Raw genomic sequence first — 20878 nt, forward strand, 5'->3', positions numbered from 1 at the left:
AAATACGCGTTGCGATACAGACTAGTCGTCATGTTGGGGAGATCTAAAATCGAAAATACTATGTAAATAATCCATTACCTTTGATTCTCTTCATCAGATGTCACTTCCAGGTATCACAGGTCCATAACGAATGTAGTTTTGTTCAAAAAAGCTCATCATTTATGTCCAAAAATCTCCGTCTTGTTAGCACATGATCTAAGCCCGCCGGACTTCACTTCATGAACGAGGGGAAAAAATATATTTACGTTCGTTCAAACATGTCAAACGTTGTATAGCATAAATCATTAGGGCCTTTTATTCCTCAGCCCCTGTGTTTTTCAATGGCATAGGTTTAAAGGTAATACAACACATCAGGTATCCACTTCCTGTCAGAAAATGTCTCAGGGTTTTGCCTGCCAAATGAGTTCTGTTATACTCACAGACACCATTCAAACAGTTTTAGAAACTTTAGAGTGTTTTCTATCCATATATAATAAGTATATGCATATTCTAGTTACTAGGTAGGATTAGTAACCAGATTAAATCGGGTACATTTTTTTTATCCAGCCGTGCAAATACTGCCCCCTAGCCCTAACAGGTTAAGTTCCTGAACTTACGCAGGAGGTGACAACAACAGGGTCGCTTGCTGGTTAAGTGACTGTGTATGTCTGCAGGTGTTTATTGTTTCTCTGAGAAGATAAGACACTTTGATGCCTTTTATCACCCGCTAAGTGGAGGGTACATATCTGCAGAGAGAGAGAGAGAAAGAGGTCAAAAGTCCAGGGTGTTCCTCACAACTCAGTGTTACACACTATTAAGGCCCCATTCCCAATAGGAGACAGTCTGAGGAGTAGAGTGGCAGAATAGATTTCCACTTTTCAATTCACATTACATCCTTGTGTTTCTTTTGTTGTGGCTGGCAAATCAACATTCTTGGGCCCCAGATCAAATTGACCGTAGATATCACAGTATCCACTAGCCAGTAAGCACAAACTATTTAACAATCCAAGCAACTTTTCTTCTTAAACATATTACAATATTGAATAACGCAACCCGACCATATTACACTCTTGAATTATGCAACAATCCACCAGCATGTGCAGACAATTAGAGGGATTATTCTCTCTAGCAACCATAAAAATATTTTTTATATTAGAGATTCTTCAAAGTAGCCACCCTTTGCCTTGATGACAGCTTTGCACACTCTTGGCATTCTCTCAACCAGCTTCATGAGGTGGTCACCTGGAATGCATTTCAATTAACAGGTGTGCCTTGTTAAAAGTTAATTTGTGGAATTTCTTTAAAACAAGTCTCAAAAATAAGGAAAATATCTGCATATTTCAGCTGTTTCAAAAACATTGCTATTCTATTACAGTATTTACTGTAAGAGTTTTGGCTCAATGAAACATTTGTGTTTACACTGCCCTGCTTGGAGGGGGCCGACTGTCGTGCACTACCTGTGGAGGTAGTGGTCAAGACGTGACAAGTTTACAATGCAGTAATATGTGTAGGCCAAGGTATGAAGACCCTCTTAGCCCCCAGTCTCTCTTTCCCACTGTTTCTCTCTCTCTTTCCCTCTCTAGCTACTGTCCTTCTCCCTCCACTAATCCAGTGAGACTCATCTCTTAACCTTCGCAGTTTAAGAGTTTCTTTCTCTTTTGTGGCCAGTGGGCTTTGTTAGTGATTGCTATTGTTGACCGTATCTGTTTTTGTGTTATGCTTGCCACTTTTGTAAGTACTGCTTTTGGCCTTTTCTGCGAGAGCTCCATTAAATGTCCTGCTCGCAGCATTTCACTGACAGACCAGGGTGTTATGGAGTTTCTGAAATAAACAGCAAGAGATTAACATCTTCACAATGATGAAATAAATACACGTAAGATAATACGCAGAGTTGCTCTATGAGTGACATGATGAAACAGCTATTGATATTCGGCTGAAGAGAGCATTGTCTTTGGAGCGGTGTCAGCCGGTGTCAGCTCTCTCTCTCCTGTTATAATAGCACACTGTAGCTGTGTGTCCTCTTTAGAGTGGTTGAGTTATTATTTGGCTGTAGGAAGAGAGAGATCTTCTAAAATGGCGTACAAACTAGCTAGGGCTATCCATAACAGCATGCCAAGGGCATGCTCAGACACCTGTATTTATTTGTGGTGTTGCTACTGTCAGAATCAGTCAAAAGCCTGAACTTTTATTTATATACTACTAGAGAACAAATGGTGAGAGGGTACTTCAAGCACAGTATAGTAATGTATGTGTGTGCATGCCTGCCTGCTTGCTTGCTTGCACGTGCTTGTGTGCCTACGTAGTTGCACATCTGAGTGCATTCTCTGTGTGTGTATTCCATTGCGGCAATAAAGACGGGAGGTGACTTACCATTCACTGTCTTTACTGTCCTTACATCTCTGCCTCCTGTGATGAGTCCTCTCCTCTACATCTCCTTTTACTTGATTAGTCACTATGCTAAGTAGCTCAATGGTGCTTTCACAATTGGAGGGAACAACATAAGTTGTTCTCAAAAGAAGTTTACCTAATCTACCAGTACATGAGCAGCGATAGTGGCTAGAACAAGAGCCCAGACCAATCCTTATGCACTCCCAGGCACCCTGAGGGAGGCCATAATATGTCAATCTGTTGCTGGGACTACGGCTGATGATTGACAGGTGCCCCGTGGCTGTCAGTCAGCGTGTGGTCCAGACAGACGGCGGTAGTAGCCTGGATTTATGGACTCTGTATCGCCGGGGAAATTACCCAATAAAAGACCGACATGATAAACAGCTACACACATTGTCACACACAAGCACGCACACACACACACACAGACACACACACACACACAGAGAGAGAAACATACACACAGTGCATTCGGAAAGTATTCAGATCCCTGTAACGTAACATTTGTTACGTTACAGCATTATTCTAAAATGTATTGAATTGTTTTTTTCCCTCATCAATATACACACAATACCCTATAATGACAAAGCAAAAACAGGTTGTAAATGTATTAAAAATAAAAAACAGATATCACATTTACATAAGTATTCAGACCCTTTACTCAGTACTTTGCTGAAGCACCTTTGGCAGCGATTACAGCCTCGAGTCTTCTTGGGTATGACGCTACAAGCTTGGTACACCTGTAATTGGGGAGTTTCTCCCATTCTTCTCTGCAGATCTTCTCAAACTCTGTCAGGTTGGATGGGCAGCGTCGGTGCACAGCTATTTTCAGGTCTCTCCAGAGATGTTAGATCGGGTTCAAGTCCGGGCTCTGGCTGGGCCACTCAAAGACATTCAGAAGTCACTCCTGCGTCGTCTTGGCTGTGTGCTTAGGGTCATTGTCCTATTGGAAGGTGAACCTTCGCCCCAGTCTGAGGTCCTGAGCACTTTGGAGTAGGTTTTCATCAAGGATCTCTTTGTACTTTGCTCCATTCCTCTTTCCCTCGATCCTGACTAGTCTCCCAGTCCCTGCTGCTGAAAAACATCCCCACAGCATGATGCTGCCACCACCATTCTTCACCGTAGGGATCTCTTTACTGTATGTACAACTGAGTGTACAAAACATAAAACACCTTCCTAGATCAGTGACTTTCAACGTGGCACCGTCAATAGATGCCACCTTTTCAACAAGTCAGTTCGTTAATTTCTGCCTTGCTAGAGCTGCCCCTTTCAACTGTAAGTGCTGTTATTGAGAAGTGGAAACGTCTAGGAGCAACAATGGCTCAGCCGTGAAGTTATATGCGCAATGCCAAGAGTCGGCTGGAGTGGTGTAAAACTTGCCGCCATTGGACTCTGGAGCAGTGGAAACACATTCTCTGGAGTGATGAATCATGCTTCACCATCTCGCAGTCGGCTGGATGAATCTGAGTTTGGTGGATTCCAAGAGAACGCTGCCTGCCCCAATGCATAGTGCTTCTGTAAAGTTTGGTGGAGGAGGAATAATGATCTGGGGCTGTTTTTCATGGTTCGGGCTAGGCCCCTTAGTTCCAGTGAAGGGAAATCTTAACACTACAGCATACGATGACATTCTAGATGATTCTGTGCTTCCAACTTTGTGGCAACAGTTTGGGGAAGGCCCTTTCCTGTTTCAGCATGACAATGCACCCGTGCACAAAGCGAGGTCCATGCAGAAATGGTTTGTTGAGATCGGTGTGGAAGAACTTGGCTGGTTTGTACAGAGCCCTGACCTCAACCCCATCGAACACCTTTGGGATGAATTGGAACGCCGACTGCGAGCCAGGCCTAATCACCCAACATCAGTGCCCGACCTCACTAATGCTCTTGTGTCTGAATGGAAGCAAGTCCCCGCAGCAATGTTCCAACATCTAGCGGAAAGCCTTCCCCAAAGAGTGGAGGCTGTTATAGCAGCGAAGGGGGGACCAACTCCATATTAATGCGATGTTCGACGAGCAGGTGTTCACATACTTTTGGTCATGTAGTGTAGCTTTCACCTGAATTCACCTTGTCAGTCTATGTCATGGAAAGAGTCGGTGTTCCTAATGTTCGGACACTCAGTGTATGTTCCTGTCTATTTCTCCCGTGCTGTAGAGCTGGTGAGGATAGTGGGTAGAGAACTGATTGATAACTAAAAGTTTATTCTGCAGTACTTGCCTTTCATCCTGTTTTACACACTGAGCCCATCTGATTCACAGCTAACAGCCTTCTGGTTTCTCTTCATCTGTACATAGCTCAGCCCAATAACACCACAGCATGCTAGCCAGCTGCTCAGCAACATGCACACACAAACGAGCATCTGTACGCACACACACGTACCCCAAAAAGGGGGCACAAATTACTTGAGGATGATACACGCTTAATTCTATGTAAAAAAAAAATATTTTTTTTTATGTATATGTAAGCATACCTGTTGAGCTGTCTGTATCCTCCTTACTGGTGGTTCTTAAAAAAATGTATAATGTGACCGAATGCCTCAATTCGGTCTTATGTACCAAAATTTGAAATTGTGTTTTTTTACATTAGATTAAAGTAGAGACAGAGCTAGAAAATGGTATGTCATACACTGCAGTTAAGGAACAATGAGGATGCAATTCTGCTTTGAAAGTTGATAAACTTGTAACCCCACTTTTGAGAAAATGTCCCTTGAATGTTTTGGTACCTACTGGAGAGCTCTTTTTCGTCTACACCCATTCAGCATCGTTCACACCCTCTAAAGCCTTAGCCTCACCCATCTCTTTAAGGATTCACATGTGAGGTCATGTGGTAAACACACGCTATATCAAATGAAAAGTACATTTGCCACATGCATAGGATACAGAAGGTGTAAACGACACACTGAAATTGTTACTTGAATAGTAGCAATATCAAAAACAGAATGTGTCCAGATAATATTATTATTACTAGACGACAAATACTAGACACACTTGTCTAAATTGATTGGTCATGTGAAGGAAATGCTATAACCTCCAGCCACATCCAGCTAAGTGGATTGTTCACTATTGTCTATACATGTACACATGTTCATGAAATACAATAGATGGCCGTAACTAGAGCCATGACTACATGGAACTCTATTCCACATCAGGTAGCTGATGCGGGCAGTAGAATCAGATTGAAAAAAAAACGGATAAAATGACACCTTATGGAAGAGAGGGGACTGTGAAGCAACACAAACATAAGCACAGACACATGCATACACACATGATAACAGTTCACGTGTTCCAGAAGGCAATTCTTGCAAAAAACACATTTTGACAAAAGAAGTGTATGTTTACGTTCAAATTCCTCTCCTGTGAAATAGCGACGTGCTACGTATGCCTAGTTTCCTGAAACGAGTCACATATGCTTCTCTGTATCTCTGCTAAAATCTGGGTAAAAGACTGAAAGGAATGTGAGTCTTATTCAGTGTGTTTATTAATTGCTTGCTTTTCTAAAGTCTACCAACCTTGCCAGCAGGCATGCCAGGTAAGATAATTAGACAAGCAAGCTACTCCAACTTGATTGATAGCCTGAAATGGCTTCTTGGTAGCTAGTAATGATGTTGGGAGATTAGGAACCTATCTGGGCTAGCTAAAGCCAACTTCATAAAATGGCTGTGGCTAGGACAAATCTGAGGGGGCACATTCCACTGTGCCCCCTATGGGCATGTTGCCTTTACACACACTCATACGCACAAATGCATGTGCACACATGCCCACACTCATACGTACACACACATTCACACACACTATATTGACTCACCATGCAAAGTGTACTTGCTGTATCCAGCATGTTCCGCTTTCCCTACTATAATTAACCCTGATGCTATCTAGCTCGTGTCTCTTTGTCTTATCACAGTGTGTGACGCATTACATGTACCTCACCGCACACTGTGCTTCATACAAATACACCTAGCACACAGACATTGACACAGACACAGACATGCTGACATAACCAAATCCAATGGGACGGTGATAAATTCATTCGTTTTGGTATTTCAGTTGAAGCTGTTTGAAGCTGAAAGCTTCCTTCATGGGGGGGGGGGGGGGGGGGGGTGGAATGAGAGCATGCCTCTCCCTGGAATGTCCTGGTCACAGCATCTGGAGGGTAGTGTGCGGCTAGGCTGGTGGGGTTGCCAAGGGAATGGAGCATTGAGGAAATTGTCCTTGGGGGCCAAACAATGAGAGGAGTGAGCGAAGGAGAAAGGTAGCTGTCACTCTGGAGGTTGGAAGGGGCAATAGGGGTCGGCTACAGACATGTCTAATAGGGTTCTGACGAGAGAGAGAGAGAGAGAGAGAGAGAGAGAGAGAGAGAGAGAGAGAGAGAGAGAGAGAGAGAGAGAGAGAGAGAGAGAGGAGAGAGAGAGAGAGAGAGAGAGAGAGAGAAGAGAGAGAGAGAGAGAGAGAGAGAGAGAATACAAAAAAAACGATACATACTAAACATCAGCGCCACTGGTAACTTCCACGAAGCTGTGAACGAGCTGAGAGACAAGGCAAGAAGGTTCTTCTTTGCCAACAAAACAAAAAACATAAAATTCGATATACCAATTAGGATCTGGCTAAAAATACTTGAATCAGTTATAGAATCTTTTGCCCTTTTAAGGTTGTGAGGTCTGGGGTCCACTCACCAACCAAATTCTGCAATAATATCCTCAGTGTACAACGTAAAACACCAAATAATGCATGCAGAGCAGAATTAGGCCTATACCCGCTAATTATCAAAATCCAGAAAAGATTTGTTAAATTCCACAACCACCTAAAAGGAAGCAATTCATAAACCTTTCCATAACAAAGCCATCACCTACACAGAGATGAACCTGGAGAAGAGTCCCCTAAGCAAGCTGGTCCTGAGGCTCTGTTCACAAACAGACCCCACAGAGCCCCAGGACAGCAACACAGTTAGACCCAACCAATTCATGAGAAAACAAAAAGATAATTATTTCCAATGTGTTAAGTAATTAACAAAAAAAAACTGAGCAAACTAGAATGCCATTTGTCCCTAAACAGAGTGTAACACAGTGGCAGAATACTTGACCACTCTGACTGACCCAAACTTAAGGAAAGTTTTGACTATGTACAGACTCAGTGAGCATAGCCTTGCTATTGAGAAAGGCCGCCGCAGGCAGACCTGGCTCTCAAGAGAAGACAGGCTCTATGCACACTGCCCACAAAATGAGGTGGAAACTGAGCTGCACTTCCTAAGCTCCTGCCAAATGTATGACCATATTAGAGACACATATTTCCCTCAGATTACACAGATCCACAAACAATTCGAAAAACAAACCCAATTTTGATCAACTCCCATATCTATTGGGTGAAATACCACAGTGTACCATCACAGCAAGATGTGTGACCTGTTGCCACAAGAAAAGGGCAACCAGTGAAGAACAAACACCATTGTAAATACAACCCATATTTATGTTTATTTATTTTCCCTTTTTTACTTTAACTACCGTCATTTCCGGACTATTAAGCGCACCTGAATATAAGTCGCACCCACTGAATAAAAAAATATATATATTATTTTGAACATAAATAAGCCGCACATGTCTGTAAGCCGCAGGTGCCTACCGGTACATTGAAACAAATGAACTTTACACAGGCTTTAACGAAACACGGCTTGTAACAAAAAATACAACATTTGCAGTAAACAGTAGCCTACCAAGAAAGTCATTGGTCACTATCTTCCTCCTCCTGTGCACTGAAACCACTGAAGTCATCTCCTTTGGTGTCAGAGTTGAATAGCCTCAGAATTGCTTCATCCGATATTGGATCGTTTTCATTGTCGCTCTCGTCACTTTCATCCGGTGGCAAATCCCCCGCTGAGCCCTCTTCAACACGCAGCAGTCCAGCCTTTCGAAACCCGTTGATGATAGTGGATTTTTTGACAATGCTTTACGCTGTCAGGACCCACAAATTTGAAAGCGGGAAAAATCCATATATTAGCCGCGTCATTGTTTAAGCCGCGAAGTTCCATAGCGTGGGAAAAAAGTTGCGGCTTATAGTCCGGAATTTACGGTATTTGCATATAATATGAAATGTGTAATGTCTTTATTTTTTTGGCAACTTTTGTGACTGTAATCGTGCTGTTTTTTTTATTGTTTATTTCACTTTTGTTTATTTATTAAGTTCATTTGCTTTGGCAATGTTAACATATGTTTCCCATGCCAATAAAGCCCTTAAATTGAAATCTAATTGAACTGAAAGAGAGAGAGAAAGAGATGCATATACTGCATGCACATGTACAAACGCACACATCTCTACAACTGTTTAACCACCTTCTCTGCGATTTCAGCACCTTATCAATCTCTCATGGGTTCGTACTGTTTCTCAGAAGGAGCGAAGTGACTCACTTCTCTCCTCCATCCAGCCTCTTATCTTCCCCTGCCAGACCCAAGGCTCTGTAGCCTCTCCTATAGAGGGCCATTAACTACACTCGGAGACCCAGGCGGAGCAACGATACAAGCCCAGCCAGGTGACTGCCATCTGGGCTTCATCGTCTCCCAGGTCCCTTGAGACTCACACTGCCAGGTGGTGTGAGACTCTGTCCTATTAACCAACTGTTAAGAGGGATGGAGGGAAGGATAGGGAGTGAGGCTAGGGAGGGCTAGTGAGAAGGATGGAGAGATCTGTTTATGGGCAAACAGAAGTAGAGGAAGGGGGGAGGATAAGAGTGAGGGCTGTAGGGAAGATAGGAGGCAGGGCTGTTTTTTTTCGGGCTATGGAGGAGGAAGAGGAGAAAGACATGAAGGAGGGGAGAGGTAGAGGAAGTATGAGCGAGAAGATGCTGAAGGACGAGGTGAGGTAGAGGGGGAGGGCTTGTACAGGGCAGAGGGTGGACCTCTTTGAGACAATACTCGATACCCAAATACTCAAAGACAAAACATCTACTCTATGTGCCCTCTAGCTGACCTGCCAGATAACACATACACCTCTGTCTGCTGACAGACACGCACGCACGCACACACACAAAGATAAATATTATCTTCAAGAATATTAAAGTGCCTGATATGCTGCTGCCATGGCAGCAAGGGTATTTATTCTCCTCAGATCGGCGGGTGCTCAGATCACTGAGGATGTGTAAAGGTTTGATACGTTTAACTCACACAGGGGCAACCTCAATTTGCATTTCTTCTTCCACAAGGGTCTTCTGTATTACCTATGTTTCGCTAGTGCATCTCCTGCTTTTCCCAGTACCTATTGGTACACAGGTTGTGTGTGTGTGTGTGTGTGTGTGTGTGTGTGTGTGTGTGTGTGTGTGTGTGTGTGTGTGTGTGTGTGTGTGTGTGTGTGTGTGTGTGTGTGTGTGTGTGTGTGTGTGTGTGTGTGTGTGTGTGTGTGTGTGTGTGTGTTTAACACTTTACAGCCAACCTGTAGCCAACCATTCGTCCAACCAGTGACTGAGTGTAGGATTCACAGCTGGCCCCTGCATGTGTTCACTATGAGAGAGGAAACTACTGTGATCTGCAGTACTCTACACACATGCCTCATTATGTGGTGAGCTAATTAGTGTGTCAAATTGTACTGCATGCCTACACATGTTGCTACCATCTGCACAGTGTGTACCATGCGAGGAGAACAGGCTGCTCTTCATATGAGTCCCAGAAAACACGTTTTACAGTCTCTCTTTACCATGACCTCTTAAATCCTTCTAATTAAAACGTGTGTATTCTGTAGAGTAATAGTGTACCCTTTGGCAAACCTTATGCACCCTTATCTGTACTCCATTGGGCTTATGGTAAAACTGTACCATTTCCTTATAAGGACGTGACTTATTATTGATTGACAGATGTAGCTTTGGGACCTATAGTGGAAACCACATACAGTATAGGTATGGACGTACACATGCGTGTTTGTTTTTGTTGAACTGTAAAAAACAGTTGAGAGCGAGAGAGAGACTCAATTTGGCGTGGTGGTTTGCTATGCAAATTGGTAGAAAGCGGTGTTGGGGGGGGTAAACGTATGACATTATAAAATCAATGTACACAAACAACAGGTTCGCAGTTAAAATTGGCAGATTTCTTTCCTCAGGGCCGTGGGGTGAGACAGGAATGTAGCTTGAGCCTCACCCTATTCAACATTCATTTTAATGAATTGGCAAGGGCACTAGAACAGTCTGCAGCACCTGGCTTCACCCTACTGGACTCAGAAATCAAATATGTACTGTTTGCAGATGATCTGGTGCTTCTGTCCCCAACCAAGGACAGCCTACAGCAGTACCTAGATCTTTTGCCCAGATTCTGTCAGACTTGGGCCCTGACAGTGAATCTCAGTAAGACAAACATCATGGTGTTCCGAAAAAGGTCCAGTAGTCAGGACAACAAATACAAATTCTATCTCGACACCATTGTCCTAGAGCACATAAATAATTATATCTACCTCGCCCTAAACTTCAACACCACAGGTAACTTCCACAAGACTGTGAACGATCTGAGAGACGAGGCAAGAAGGGCCTTCTACACCATCAGAAGGAACATAAAACTTGACATCCCAAATTAGGATCTGGCTAAAAAAAATATACTTCAATTACTTATAGAACCCGTTGCGTTCTATGGTTGTGAGGTCTGGGGTCCACTCACCAACCAACAGTTCACAAAAAGGGACAAACACCCAATTGAGACTCTGCATGCAGAATTATGCAAAAATATACTTGTGTGGAACGCAAAACCCCAAACAATGCATGCAGAGTAGAAGTAAGTCTATACTCGCTAGTTATCAACATCCAGAAAATAGCTGTTCAGTTCTACAACCGCCTAAAAGGAAGCAATGCCAACACATTCCATCTCAACCCCTCACCTTCAAAGATATGAACCTAGAGAAGAGTCCTCGCGGCCAGCTGGTTCTGAGGCTCTGTTCACAAATACAAATAGACCCCACAGAGCCCCAAGACCGAGACACAATTAGACTCAAACAAATGATGAGAAAGCAAAAAGATAACTACTTGACACACTCTAAAGAATCAATACAATTGGAACGCTATCTGGCCCTAAACAGAGAGTACAGAGTGGTAAAATACCTGACCACTATGACTGTCCCAAAATGAAGAAAATCCTTGACTATGTACAGATTAAGTGAACATAGCCTTGCTATTGAGAAAGGCCGCCGTAGGCAGATCTGGCTCTCGAGAGAAGCCAGGCTATGTGCACACTACCCACAAAATGAGGTGGAAACTGAGCTGCACATCCTATCCCCCTGCCAAGCATATTATCGCCTTAGAGATACATATTTCCCACAGATCACATGGATCCACAAATCATTTTAAAACAAATCAAACATTGATAAACTCCCATATCTGTTAGGTGAAATACCACAGTGTGCAATCCCAGCTACAAGATTTGTGGCCCGTTGCCTTGAGAAAAGGGCAACCAGTGGAGAACAAACAACATTGTAAATACCACCAATATGTATCTGGTTATTAATCTTCCCCTACTATTTGTACTACAACTATTTGCACATTGCTAAAACACGTTCCACAGCTGATAATATAACACTGAAATGTCTATCTTTTTCAAACCTTTGTGAGTGCAATGTTTGCTGTTCATTTCTAATAGTTTTTTGTTGATATTGTTTTGTGTCTTCTCACTTTAGTTTTTTTGTTTATATCACTTGCTTTGGTAATGGAAACAAATGTTTCCCTTGCCAATAAAGCCCCCTTTCAATTGAAAATTGAGAGTGAATTAGAGAGAGAGACCGGTGAAGTCACCTAAACTGACACAGATCAACATTGGCCTGCCAGTGACCTCACAGAGGTCGAGGGAGGGGGGTCACTGTGTCTGCTATAGAAGGTTGGGGGGAGATTGACAGTACTTACATGAAGGGAGAGTCCACACTAAGCAACGGTGTCGATACCTGTTGTATTAGGCGCACGTGACAAATAACATTTGATTTGATACTTCAGTGTTCACATAATGTAAAACTGCGAAAGTTAGCTTGAACGCTTGTTTTCATGCGTAGCCTACTGCGAGTTATACGGCATGCTGGCGTCAGCACAATAGTGACTGAGTCGAGGTGTATACAGTACAGGACGTTTCCATTGATTGTCTGTCCCAGCAGGACGCGTGTGTTCTCCCTCAGTCAGACCTTGTCTTGTCTTTATTCAGTTACTCTGTATGCTGAAACAGCAGACAGCCCTGTAACATAGCAGACATTCTAATTTACTGTAGCACAACTAATGCTAACAGGCTAACAGACAGACAGGGGAGTCTGACTACCGACACTGACAACACCAAAAATGTCTCCTAACGTCTCCCTTTCCCTTAAAGTGTGCAGTATCTGACAAAGGTGATTTTGTGTGGTTTTAAGGGAAAAGTGTACACTTTCGATCACTAGGTAGATGGACCAGAACACAATGCAAGACATGAAACCTCTCCTGTCAAAACAAAACAACAATTAGCTATGTGCATCAAGCGCTAATTGCTACAGTTTCAAATGGAGGAGTAAAGTTAGTTCACCCATCTACAAAAACATGGCATCCCGCGGTTAATGTCAGTCCTGTTCTGTACTGTACCATCGTCTGAAGCTTATCGCTGTATCAACGTGCATACTTGGCATGTCTCACATTCTTGGAGTGGACATGTCCCGATCTGCAGCACATGGTACCTTATGGCTCTGATAGAGTGGTAACGAACACTGTCTGTGTTAACAGGAATCGCATGAAATCACTGAACATAGAACAGACACACATTGAAAGACAAAGCAGTATCAGATCGAGATAGATCCCAGGGCTGTCTATTCAGAGACAAAATAATGAAATGGAGTTGAACAAGAACATGAAAACAATGTGCAAAATTTAAGAAACGTTCCACTGGTTGCTTAACTGTGCCTGACTTTTGGAAACAAAGCCGGTTGCACAAAATGTATTTTACTCTATTATCCTGACTGATGTCCTCTCTTGTCTCTCTCTCTCTCTCTCTCTCTCTCTCTCTCTCTCTCTCTCTCTCTCTCTCTCTCTCTCTCTCTCTCTCTTCCCTGTCTCTCTCTCTCTCTTCCCTGTCTCTCTCTCTCTCTTCCCTGTCTCTCTCTCTCTCTTCCCTGTCTCTCTCACTCTCTTCCGTCTCTCTCTTCCCTGTCTTGCTCTCTCATCCCTGTCGCTCTCTCTCTCTTCCCTGTCTCTCTCTCTCATCCCCATCTCGCTCTCTCTCTTCCCTGTCTCTCTCTCTCTCTCTCTCTCTCTCTCTCTCTCTCTCTCTCTCTCTCTTCCCTGTCTCTCTCTTCTCTGTCTCCCCCAGAGTCGCCCCCGGAGCGAACGGGCCGCAGACGGAGCATGCCTGGTAGCGCGCAGGACAAGATCACCCACACCATGGAACCTGCCGCAGCTGCCACGCCCTTCAGAGTCACCGTGAGTACTCGCCCGCCGGAGCACGCAGCGTGTGTGCCTGCACGCGACCGTGTGCATCAAGAGCGTGTCAACAAAGAGAGACAGAAAGAAGAAAAAAAAAATTGGAAGAGAGACTACCGGAGACAGGGAGAGTACAGTAGTCTTTAAGATGTCACATCAACGTGAATAAAAGTCTGGTCTGGTCTCCAGGTGGTTCAGTGCCAGTCTGAAACTCAGTGAGCTTCTCCATAACACCCATTGTGAATAGACTCTGATGTACAGGTTGTGTGGAGTTACTGAACTTTCCAGCCGTTGTGGAATGGTACATCTGTGGTGTGATAGGCCTCATTTCCTTTTCTCCTTACATGTGTTCTCCTGGCTGGCTCAAAACGAGCCACTTCTCACCGTGTTTTATCCAATAGATATTTGAACTGCTACTTAAGAAACTGCAGAAATGCTCTGTGAGTCATCCATAATTAGCGTGCCACCTATTAGCAGAGCACATCCCCATCAAATTAGAGACGAGAGTGAAGAGGAGGACCTCTAGGTGAACTGTACACAGTCATCGGGATACCTTCAGGATGCGAACAAACTCTTTATGCTGCTGATCCAATGGAAATGCTTCGTTGTCCACTGCAGAACACGCTTGACTGGTTCAAACAGAGATTATTCCCATGGACTGAGAACGTATACATTAGCTTCCCCCGTGTTGGTTGCCAAGGTCTCCGTCTTTGTCGAACTCAAGTCGATGTAGTACACTCCTGTCTCTGTCTCTCGCTCTCCTTCCATCTGTCTCTCTATCACAATGCCGAAACCCTCCACTCCACACCATGTGTCCACAGAATACCATTGCTGTCTGTTGACTGTGCCTATAAAGATAGTTGATGTGCCTCTGACACTAACCCTGTGTACTGGAAGCCATATTAAAAACACATTAATGCCAACGGAGCGTCGGTTGAACTTCCACAAAGTGAGAATGAAGTGTGTTTTATGAACTGAGCAGTTGTTTCCACCGGGTTTTAATGGCAAATAAAGTTGCTGTAGATTGGCTCGTTGAGATTATGAATAGAGAATGGTAGTGTGGTTGTACACGTAGAGGAAGTGTTGTGGCAAGGGATTACGCATGCTGTGGCTAAACATTCATGGGGGGGGGTGTGCGCGCGTGTGTGTATACGAGCGAGAGAGTGAGAGAGAAGTTGAGAGAGTAAGAGGAGGTGAGAGAGTGCAGAAGAGGGCCAAAGGGGGAGAGAGAGGAGACAAATAGCGGGTTAGTGAGACACAGAGGAGTCCGACAGACAGAGAGTAGGCTTAATATTGATTGGGTGTCAGTTAAGCTGCTCTCTGCAGGGACGAGAGGAAAGAAGAGAATGAGAAAAGAGAGGAGAGGAATGGGGAGAACGAGAGAGGAGATGAGAGAAGGGATGAGACTGTGTCTCGCTGTAGAGTCACATGACCATTTCTCTTTCTTCTGAGTCATGAGGCCATTAAGTTCATGTTTGGATATGATATGGTGGAGGTAGAAGGCACCTGGCCCATTAGGCACACATCTAGGATCAGCTTACCAAAGCCAAACCATCCCTTAAAGCACAAGCGATAGAATCTAAAACCTGACATAGAATCAGGGTAACTTTATACCCCTCCAATGAGACGACAATAGATTTAACATCAGCGTGTCTGCAGACTGTTCCATATGTTTGTCATTACACTGCCCTCTTCTGGCAAATAAGGGTGCAGTCCACTTTTTGCCCACTGCATTTACTTAGATGCAATGTGGTGTGGGAATGCGTATGTGTGAGTGAGTGGCATCCCTCACCCTCCATCCATCCTGGCCAGTTGGTGAAAGGACATCCCAGCTCTTTGCCGTCTCTCTCCTCCTGAAAGACCAGTCCTGACATCTAAAGTACCCCCTCCTAGGCTTTGAGCTAAATCTGTCAAAATTACTCTCTCTCACAGTTATCCCGGCCCCGGATTCTGTGATGCAAACACACACACTGATTCGATAAGAAGACTTCACACACACACTTGGTTGAAGAATTCTCTCTCTCCCCCAAACAACTAACCCATACTCTTAGAATATTTTTTATTTATTTAACCAGGCAAGTCAGTTACAAACAAATTCTTATTCACAATGATGGCCTACCCCAGCCAAACCCTCCCCTAACCTGGACGACGCTGGGCCAATTGTGCGCCGCCCTGTGGGACTCCCGATCAAGGCCGGTTGTAATACAGCCCGGGATCAAACCAGGGTCTGTAGTGACGCCTCTAGCACTGAGATGCAGTGCCTTAGACTGCTGCGCCACTCAGGAGTTCATGTGTGTGTAGGGTTCTTTGGCTGACTCCATAAGAGAACCCCTTTTTGGTTCCAGGTAAAAAAAAACTTTGTGGAAAGTGTTCTACATGTAACTCAAAAGGGTTCTACCTGGAACCAAAAGGTTTTACCTGGAACCAAAAAGGTTCTTCAAAGGGTTCTGTAATGAGACTTTCCAAGTGGCACTGCGGTCTAAAGGCACTGAATCTCAGTGATAAAGGGGTCACAACAGACCCTGGTTTGATCCCGGGTTGTATCACAACCGGCCATGATCGGGAGTACCATAGGGCAGTGCACAACGGGCCCAGCGTCATCTGGGTTAGGGGAGGGTTTAGCTGGGGTAGGCCGTCATTGTAAAATATGAATTTGTTCTTAACTGACTTGCCTAGTTAAGTAAAGGTTAAATAATAAATACATGTGGACAGCTGAAGAACTATTTTAGGTTCTAGATTCTAAGAGTGCAGGATACACAATTTTGTCCTATTCTTCTCTAAAGTGGAGAGAGTGGTGCCAACCCAATTTGACTCTTCTCGCACAGCTACACAACAAACCCTTGAGGCTGATTGCAACGCCTCTGCAAATTGATTCTGAAATTAGGACTTCTTCTCATCCAATCTCTCCCTCTATCCCTCCCACTCTCCCCCCTACGTTCCTCCCCCTCGGTCTCAGATTGTTCTAGGGGTCTAATTGGAGACTCTGGCCCAGTGATTTTGTGTGTGTGGGGGGGGGGGGGGGTTGGGTGCTGAGGAATGGTAGCCTGCTGTGACTGGTGTCCCCTCTGCTCAAACAAAATAAATCCCATGGGTTTTTGGCTGTCCTGATCATGATGATTCAACAAACTGCTGGCAGAGAGGAAACGGGAGTACGGACACACACGTACATGACTGCAGCGCACACAAACAAAAACACGCAGAAATACAGTAAGTTTGAATGAGTCGTCTCAGACATACAGGTGTTCACATGCAGTGCTGTGGAAAAGTATTTGCCCCCTTCTAATTGTCTCTACTTTTGCATATTTTTGATACTCTGGTACTTTAGACGAGGTGGGTCCCATTATGTCTGGCAAACACCGAAAACTGCATTCCACAGTAAGAACCTTATACCAATGGTCAAGCATGGTGGTGGTCGTGGGATGGTTTGGGGATGTTTTGCTGCCTCAGGACCTGAACGGCTTGCTTTAATAGAAGGAGCCCTGAATTCTGTTCTGTATCAGAGAATTCTACAAGGTCATCCGTCTGTGAGCTGGAGCTGAAGCGCAGCTGGGTCATGCAGCAAGGCAATGATCCAAAACACACAATCAAGTCTGTATGAATATGGTTAAAAAGCAACAAATTTGAAGAAGTTTTGGAATGGCCTAGTCGAAGTCCAGTTCTAATCCCAATTTAGATGTTGTGGCAGGACTTGAAACGAGCAGTTCATGCTTGGAAAAGTCTCTGAGTTACAGCAGTTCTGCATGGTTGAGTGGGCAAAAATTCCTCCACAGCGATGTGAGAGACTGATCAAAACTACAGGAAGCATTTGGTTGCAGTCATTGCAGCTAAAAAGGTGGCACAATCAGTTATTGAGTGAAAGGGGGCAATTACTTTTCACACAGGGGAATTGGGTGTTGTGTAACTTTGTTAATTAAATAAATAAGTATCATATTTTGTTGTTATTTGTAAACTCAGGTTACCTTTATCTAATATTATGTTTTGGTTGAAGATCTGATAACATTCAGTATAAAAAAAATATGCAAAAATATAGGAAATCTGAAAAGGGGCAAATACTTTTTCACAGCACTGTAAGAACACACGTTCGGTTATTTATGACCCAGCCATACCATCACGCAAACATGCACGCACGCACACACTCTCACATACACACACACTAGGCCTAATGAGCTGTCAGCCTAGGTGAGTTAGGACTAACGAACGAGGCCGTTGTGACGGACAGTGTGTTAACATGTAATGGTAAAGTGGTCTCCTCTGGCTGTGACAGCCTTATCGTCATACAGCCACTCCGTGTTACTGGCATGTTACTAGCGTGTTATCACAATGATAACCACAGGCTAGGAGAATATGTGTCATAATAATGAATGGAAAGGTGTTGTTCTGTAAACAGCCTTTACTGTTAACAGTCAGAGCCATGTTTAATGTGTTTTGCATAAATGAGTTTGGTGTCTTGGATGGTGGAATGTATGGTGTTATACATTGTTATTAACGTTATAAACTATGGAGGTTTGAAGAATATGACGTCATTAAATTAAGTCAATGTACAGTACTGTTAACCTCAGAGCATCATTTCTAACAAGGTCAATTACATCATGTATATTGCAATGTTTTACCTTCGTTTATGCCGTAATTTAAATGCAGTGAAGGTTTTATGTATTAAAGTATTGGTCATCTTTGATAAGTACAGGGTTTGGAAATATGTGGAAGCATTGATGATTTACGAGAACATCTCACAGCGATCAAAGCACATGATAGTTTGATCTATATTTAAGGTTGAGTTGAGGACGAAGAGGGCCGTCTCAGTACAAGTAGTAGTAGGGTGCAACGAGGGAAGGTGTCACTGTGTTAAACCTCGACCCAAAATGTCCTCCGTCCCGTGTTGAGTCTTAATGTGGAACGGGTCCACGCGTGTCAGAGAGAACTGGGCAGTGACAAGGGCCTGATCGGCTAACCAACCAGCTCACACATCAGTTATACAACACATATGAGCCATGAGTTGCCAGGAGGGAGGTGGTCCTTTACTAAGTTCTCTTTTGCTCATTCACCCTCTTTCACTCCTCTCTCTTTGTGTTGCTCATCTCTCGTTCCCTCCTGTTTCTCTATCACCCCTTCTCTTTCGTTCACTCCTGTCTCTCTATCTAATCAGGACCAGGGTTGCCCACCCCTGAGCTAGATGAATGGTTCACCTTGGCAGTGCAGTGTCCTTGGTTCCCAGAGGCTCGGATGGTAGATAGTAGTTGGAGGTTCTAGTACCAGTCATTTATATTGAACTGACTGAGTGTACAGTGTAGGCTGCTATTCTGTATGCCCTTAACCCACTCCTACCAAACTTGTGCTTTCAGAAATGATCAGAAAATAGACACAATCAACTTATATGAAATTCGTGGCAGGCACTACATGAATTTGTGAACAGAGCGTTTCAAATCAAAGAGTAAATAGGCCAACACACCCTCATCATGTCCCCCAGATCAAATATGAGTTAGAGGAGAGAGAGGAGGAGTAGTGGGGAAAGAACCTGTAGCTTTTGTCCGTCCCTCCCCCTCTCTCTCTAAACAGCCTGTAGGTGAGGTTCAGGCCCCATCAATCAGGGGAATGAGAGACAGAGAGAGCGGGAGAAGGGGAGAAAGAGACCAACAACGCCAGCCAAAGCAGCCAGCCAGCCACTAATAACCCCCCCTTCCCCATTACCCTACAGGGACAGGACTCCATTCACTTACTTTAGTTATCTGGTTGAGAGGAATGGATGGGGCTTTCATTTGTTAGCCCAGCGCGCGTGCAGTCCTACACTCTCGCAGGGAAAAAGAGGTCGCCTTTGTGTGTGTGAGGTGCGGAATTACTTCTGCTTTAGAGGGTTATAGAGTCGTGTGTGTGTGTGTGTGTGTGTGTGTGTGTGTGTGTGTGTGTGTGTTTCACTATTCCCCACAAGAATAGTAAATTAACCAAAATTTGACCAACTGGGGACATTTTGTTAGTACCCACGAGTTCACATGCTATTTCTAGGTTAGAATTAGTGTTAGGGTTAGAATTACGTTAAGGGTTAGGAGTTAGGGTTAGGAGCTAGGTTTAGGGTTATGGTTAGGGTTTTGGGTTGAGGTTAGGGTTAGGGTAAGAGTACTTGTTTGGGTTAGGGTTAGGTTTAGGGTTAGGGGTTAGGGAAAATAGGATTTTGAATGGGACTGAATTGTGTGTCCCCAGAAGGTTAGCTGGACAAGACTGTGTATGTGTGTGTTAGTGGTGCGTGGGTCACTCCTGTTCCCGAATTAAAATATAGCCTACATTTGGTGTATCATTTTACTGCAAGAAATGTATAATTGTGCAGAACTTAATATTAAGGCTAAGTGAGAGCTTTTTTTTTACTGTATTTTTTATTTAACATTTATTTTGACAGGGAGTCAATGCTGAGACCAAGGTCTCTTTTCCAGATGAGCCTTGTATAGCACCACAATACACAGAAAAAAACCCCACAATAAACACATTAAACTACACATTCATATACACAGGTTATTATACACAACAATACACGATAAGCAAAGCCCAACCATAAAAAACGGACAGATCCTTCAGTAAACAGTCTGAAATACCCTAGAGGCATCAATCCCTTCTAGATCTACTGTCCGTGTCCAGATTTCAGTTTCCATTTAACCCATCTGAACGTCAGGCTACAGTTCCCTTGACGTGCCATAGGCCTATTTAAAGTCCCTGTCTTCTAATTGTCGAATTTGTATCGCGCCTCGCCATCATCGCACATAACATAGCCGGCACCGCTATCATCCTCTTCCACCAATTCTTTCCTAAACATGACTTTTCGAGCCCTCCCTTCTCTTTATTTTCAACTCTCCATTTCGCAGCTTTTCTCTTATTGAATTCAACTCTGTCGTCCCTTTTTACCACCGTGGATCAGCGTGAGCTTTATCTGCACCTTTCCCAAAAGCATGTGGCGATTGGCATGCAGGCTGTTTGTCGTGCGTGCAGTTATAGGCCCTAAAGCTTAGGTTTACGTGCTGATAGCCGAAGGTAATGAACGAAAAACCTCAATGTATCCGCACAATGTATTGTTTTCTCTTGAATTCATCCCGCCCGCCCCGCAGATATAACGGCGGGGACTGCAGATTATAAATCAGCCCACGCATCGCTAGCGTGT

The 20878-nt window shown here is 44.0% G+C and overlaps 1 protein-coding gene across 3 annotated transcripts in view; it reads left to right on the forward strand.

The window, feature by feature from the left end:
• The window catches only part of LOC106562976 (disabled homolog 2-interacting protein), a 207830-nt gene that overhangs the window by 49502 nt on the left and 137450 nt on the right, over positions 1–20878 (forward strand). For all 3 annotated transcript variants that reach the window (XM_014128141.3, XM_082958112.1, XM_014128139.3), the window contains exon 2: positions 13631–13740. In XM_014128141.3, the coding sequence (XP_013983616.1) occupies positions 13666–13740 (75 nt within the window). In that variant the 5' untranslated portion in view covers positions 13631–13665. The remainder of the gene's footprint in view (positions 1–13630; positions 13741–20878) is intronic.

Source organism: Salmo salar, chromosome 11 (genome assembly GCF_965601325.2).
Source record: "Salmo salar chromosome 11, fSalSal1, whole genome shotgun sequence".
In the NCBI taxonomy this organism is placed as follows: domain Eukaryota; kingdom Metazoa; phylum Chordata; class Actinopteri; order Salmoniformes; family Salmonidae; genus Salmo; species Salmo salar.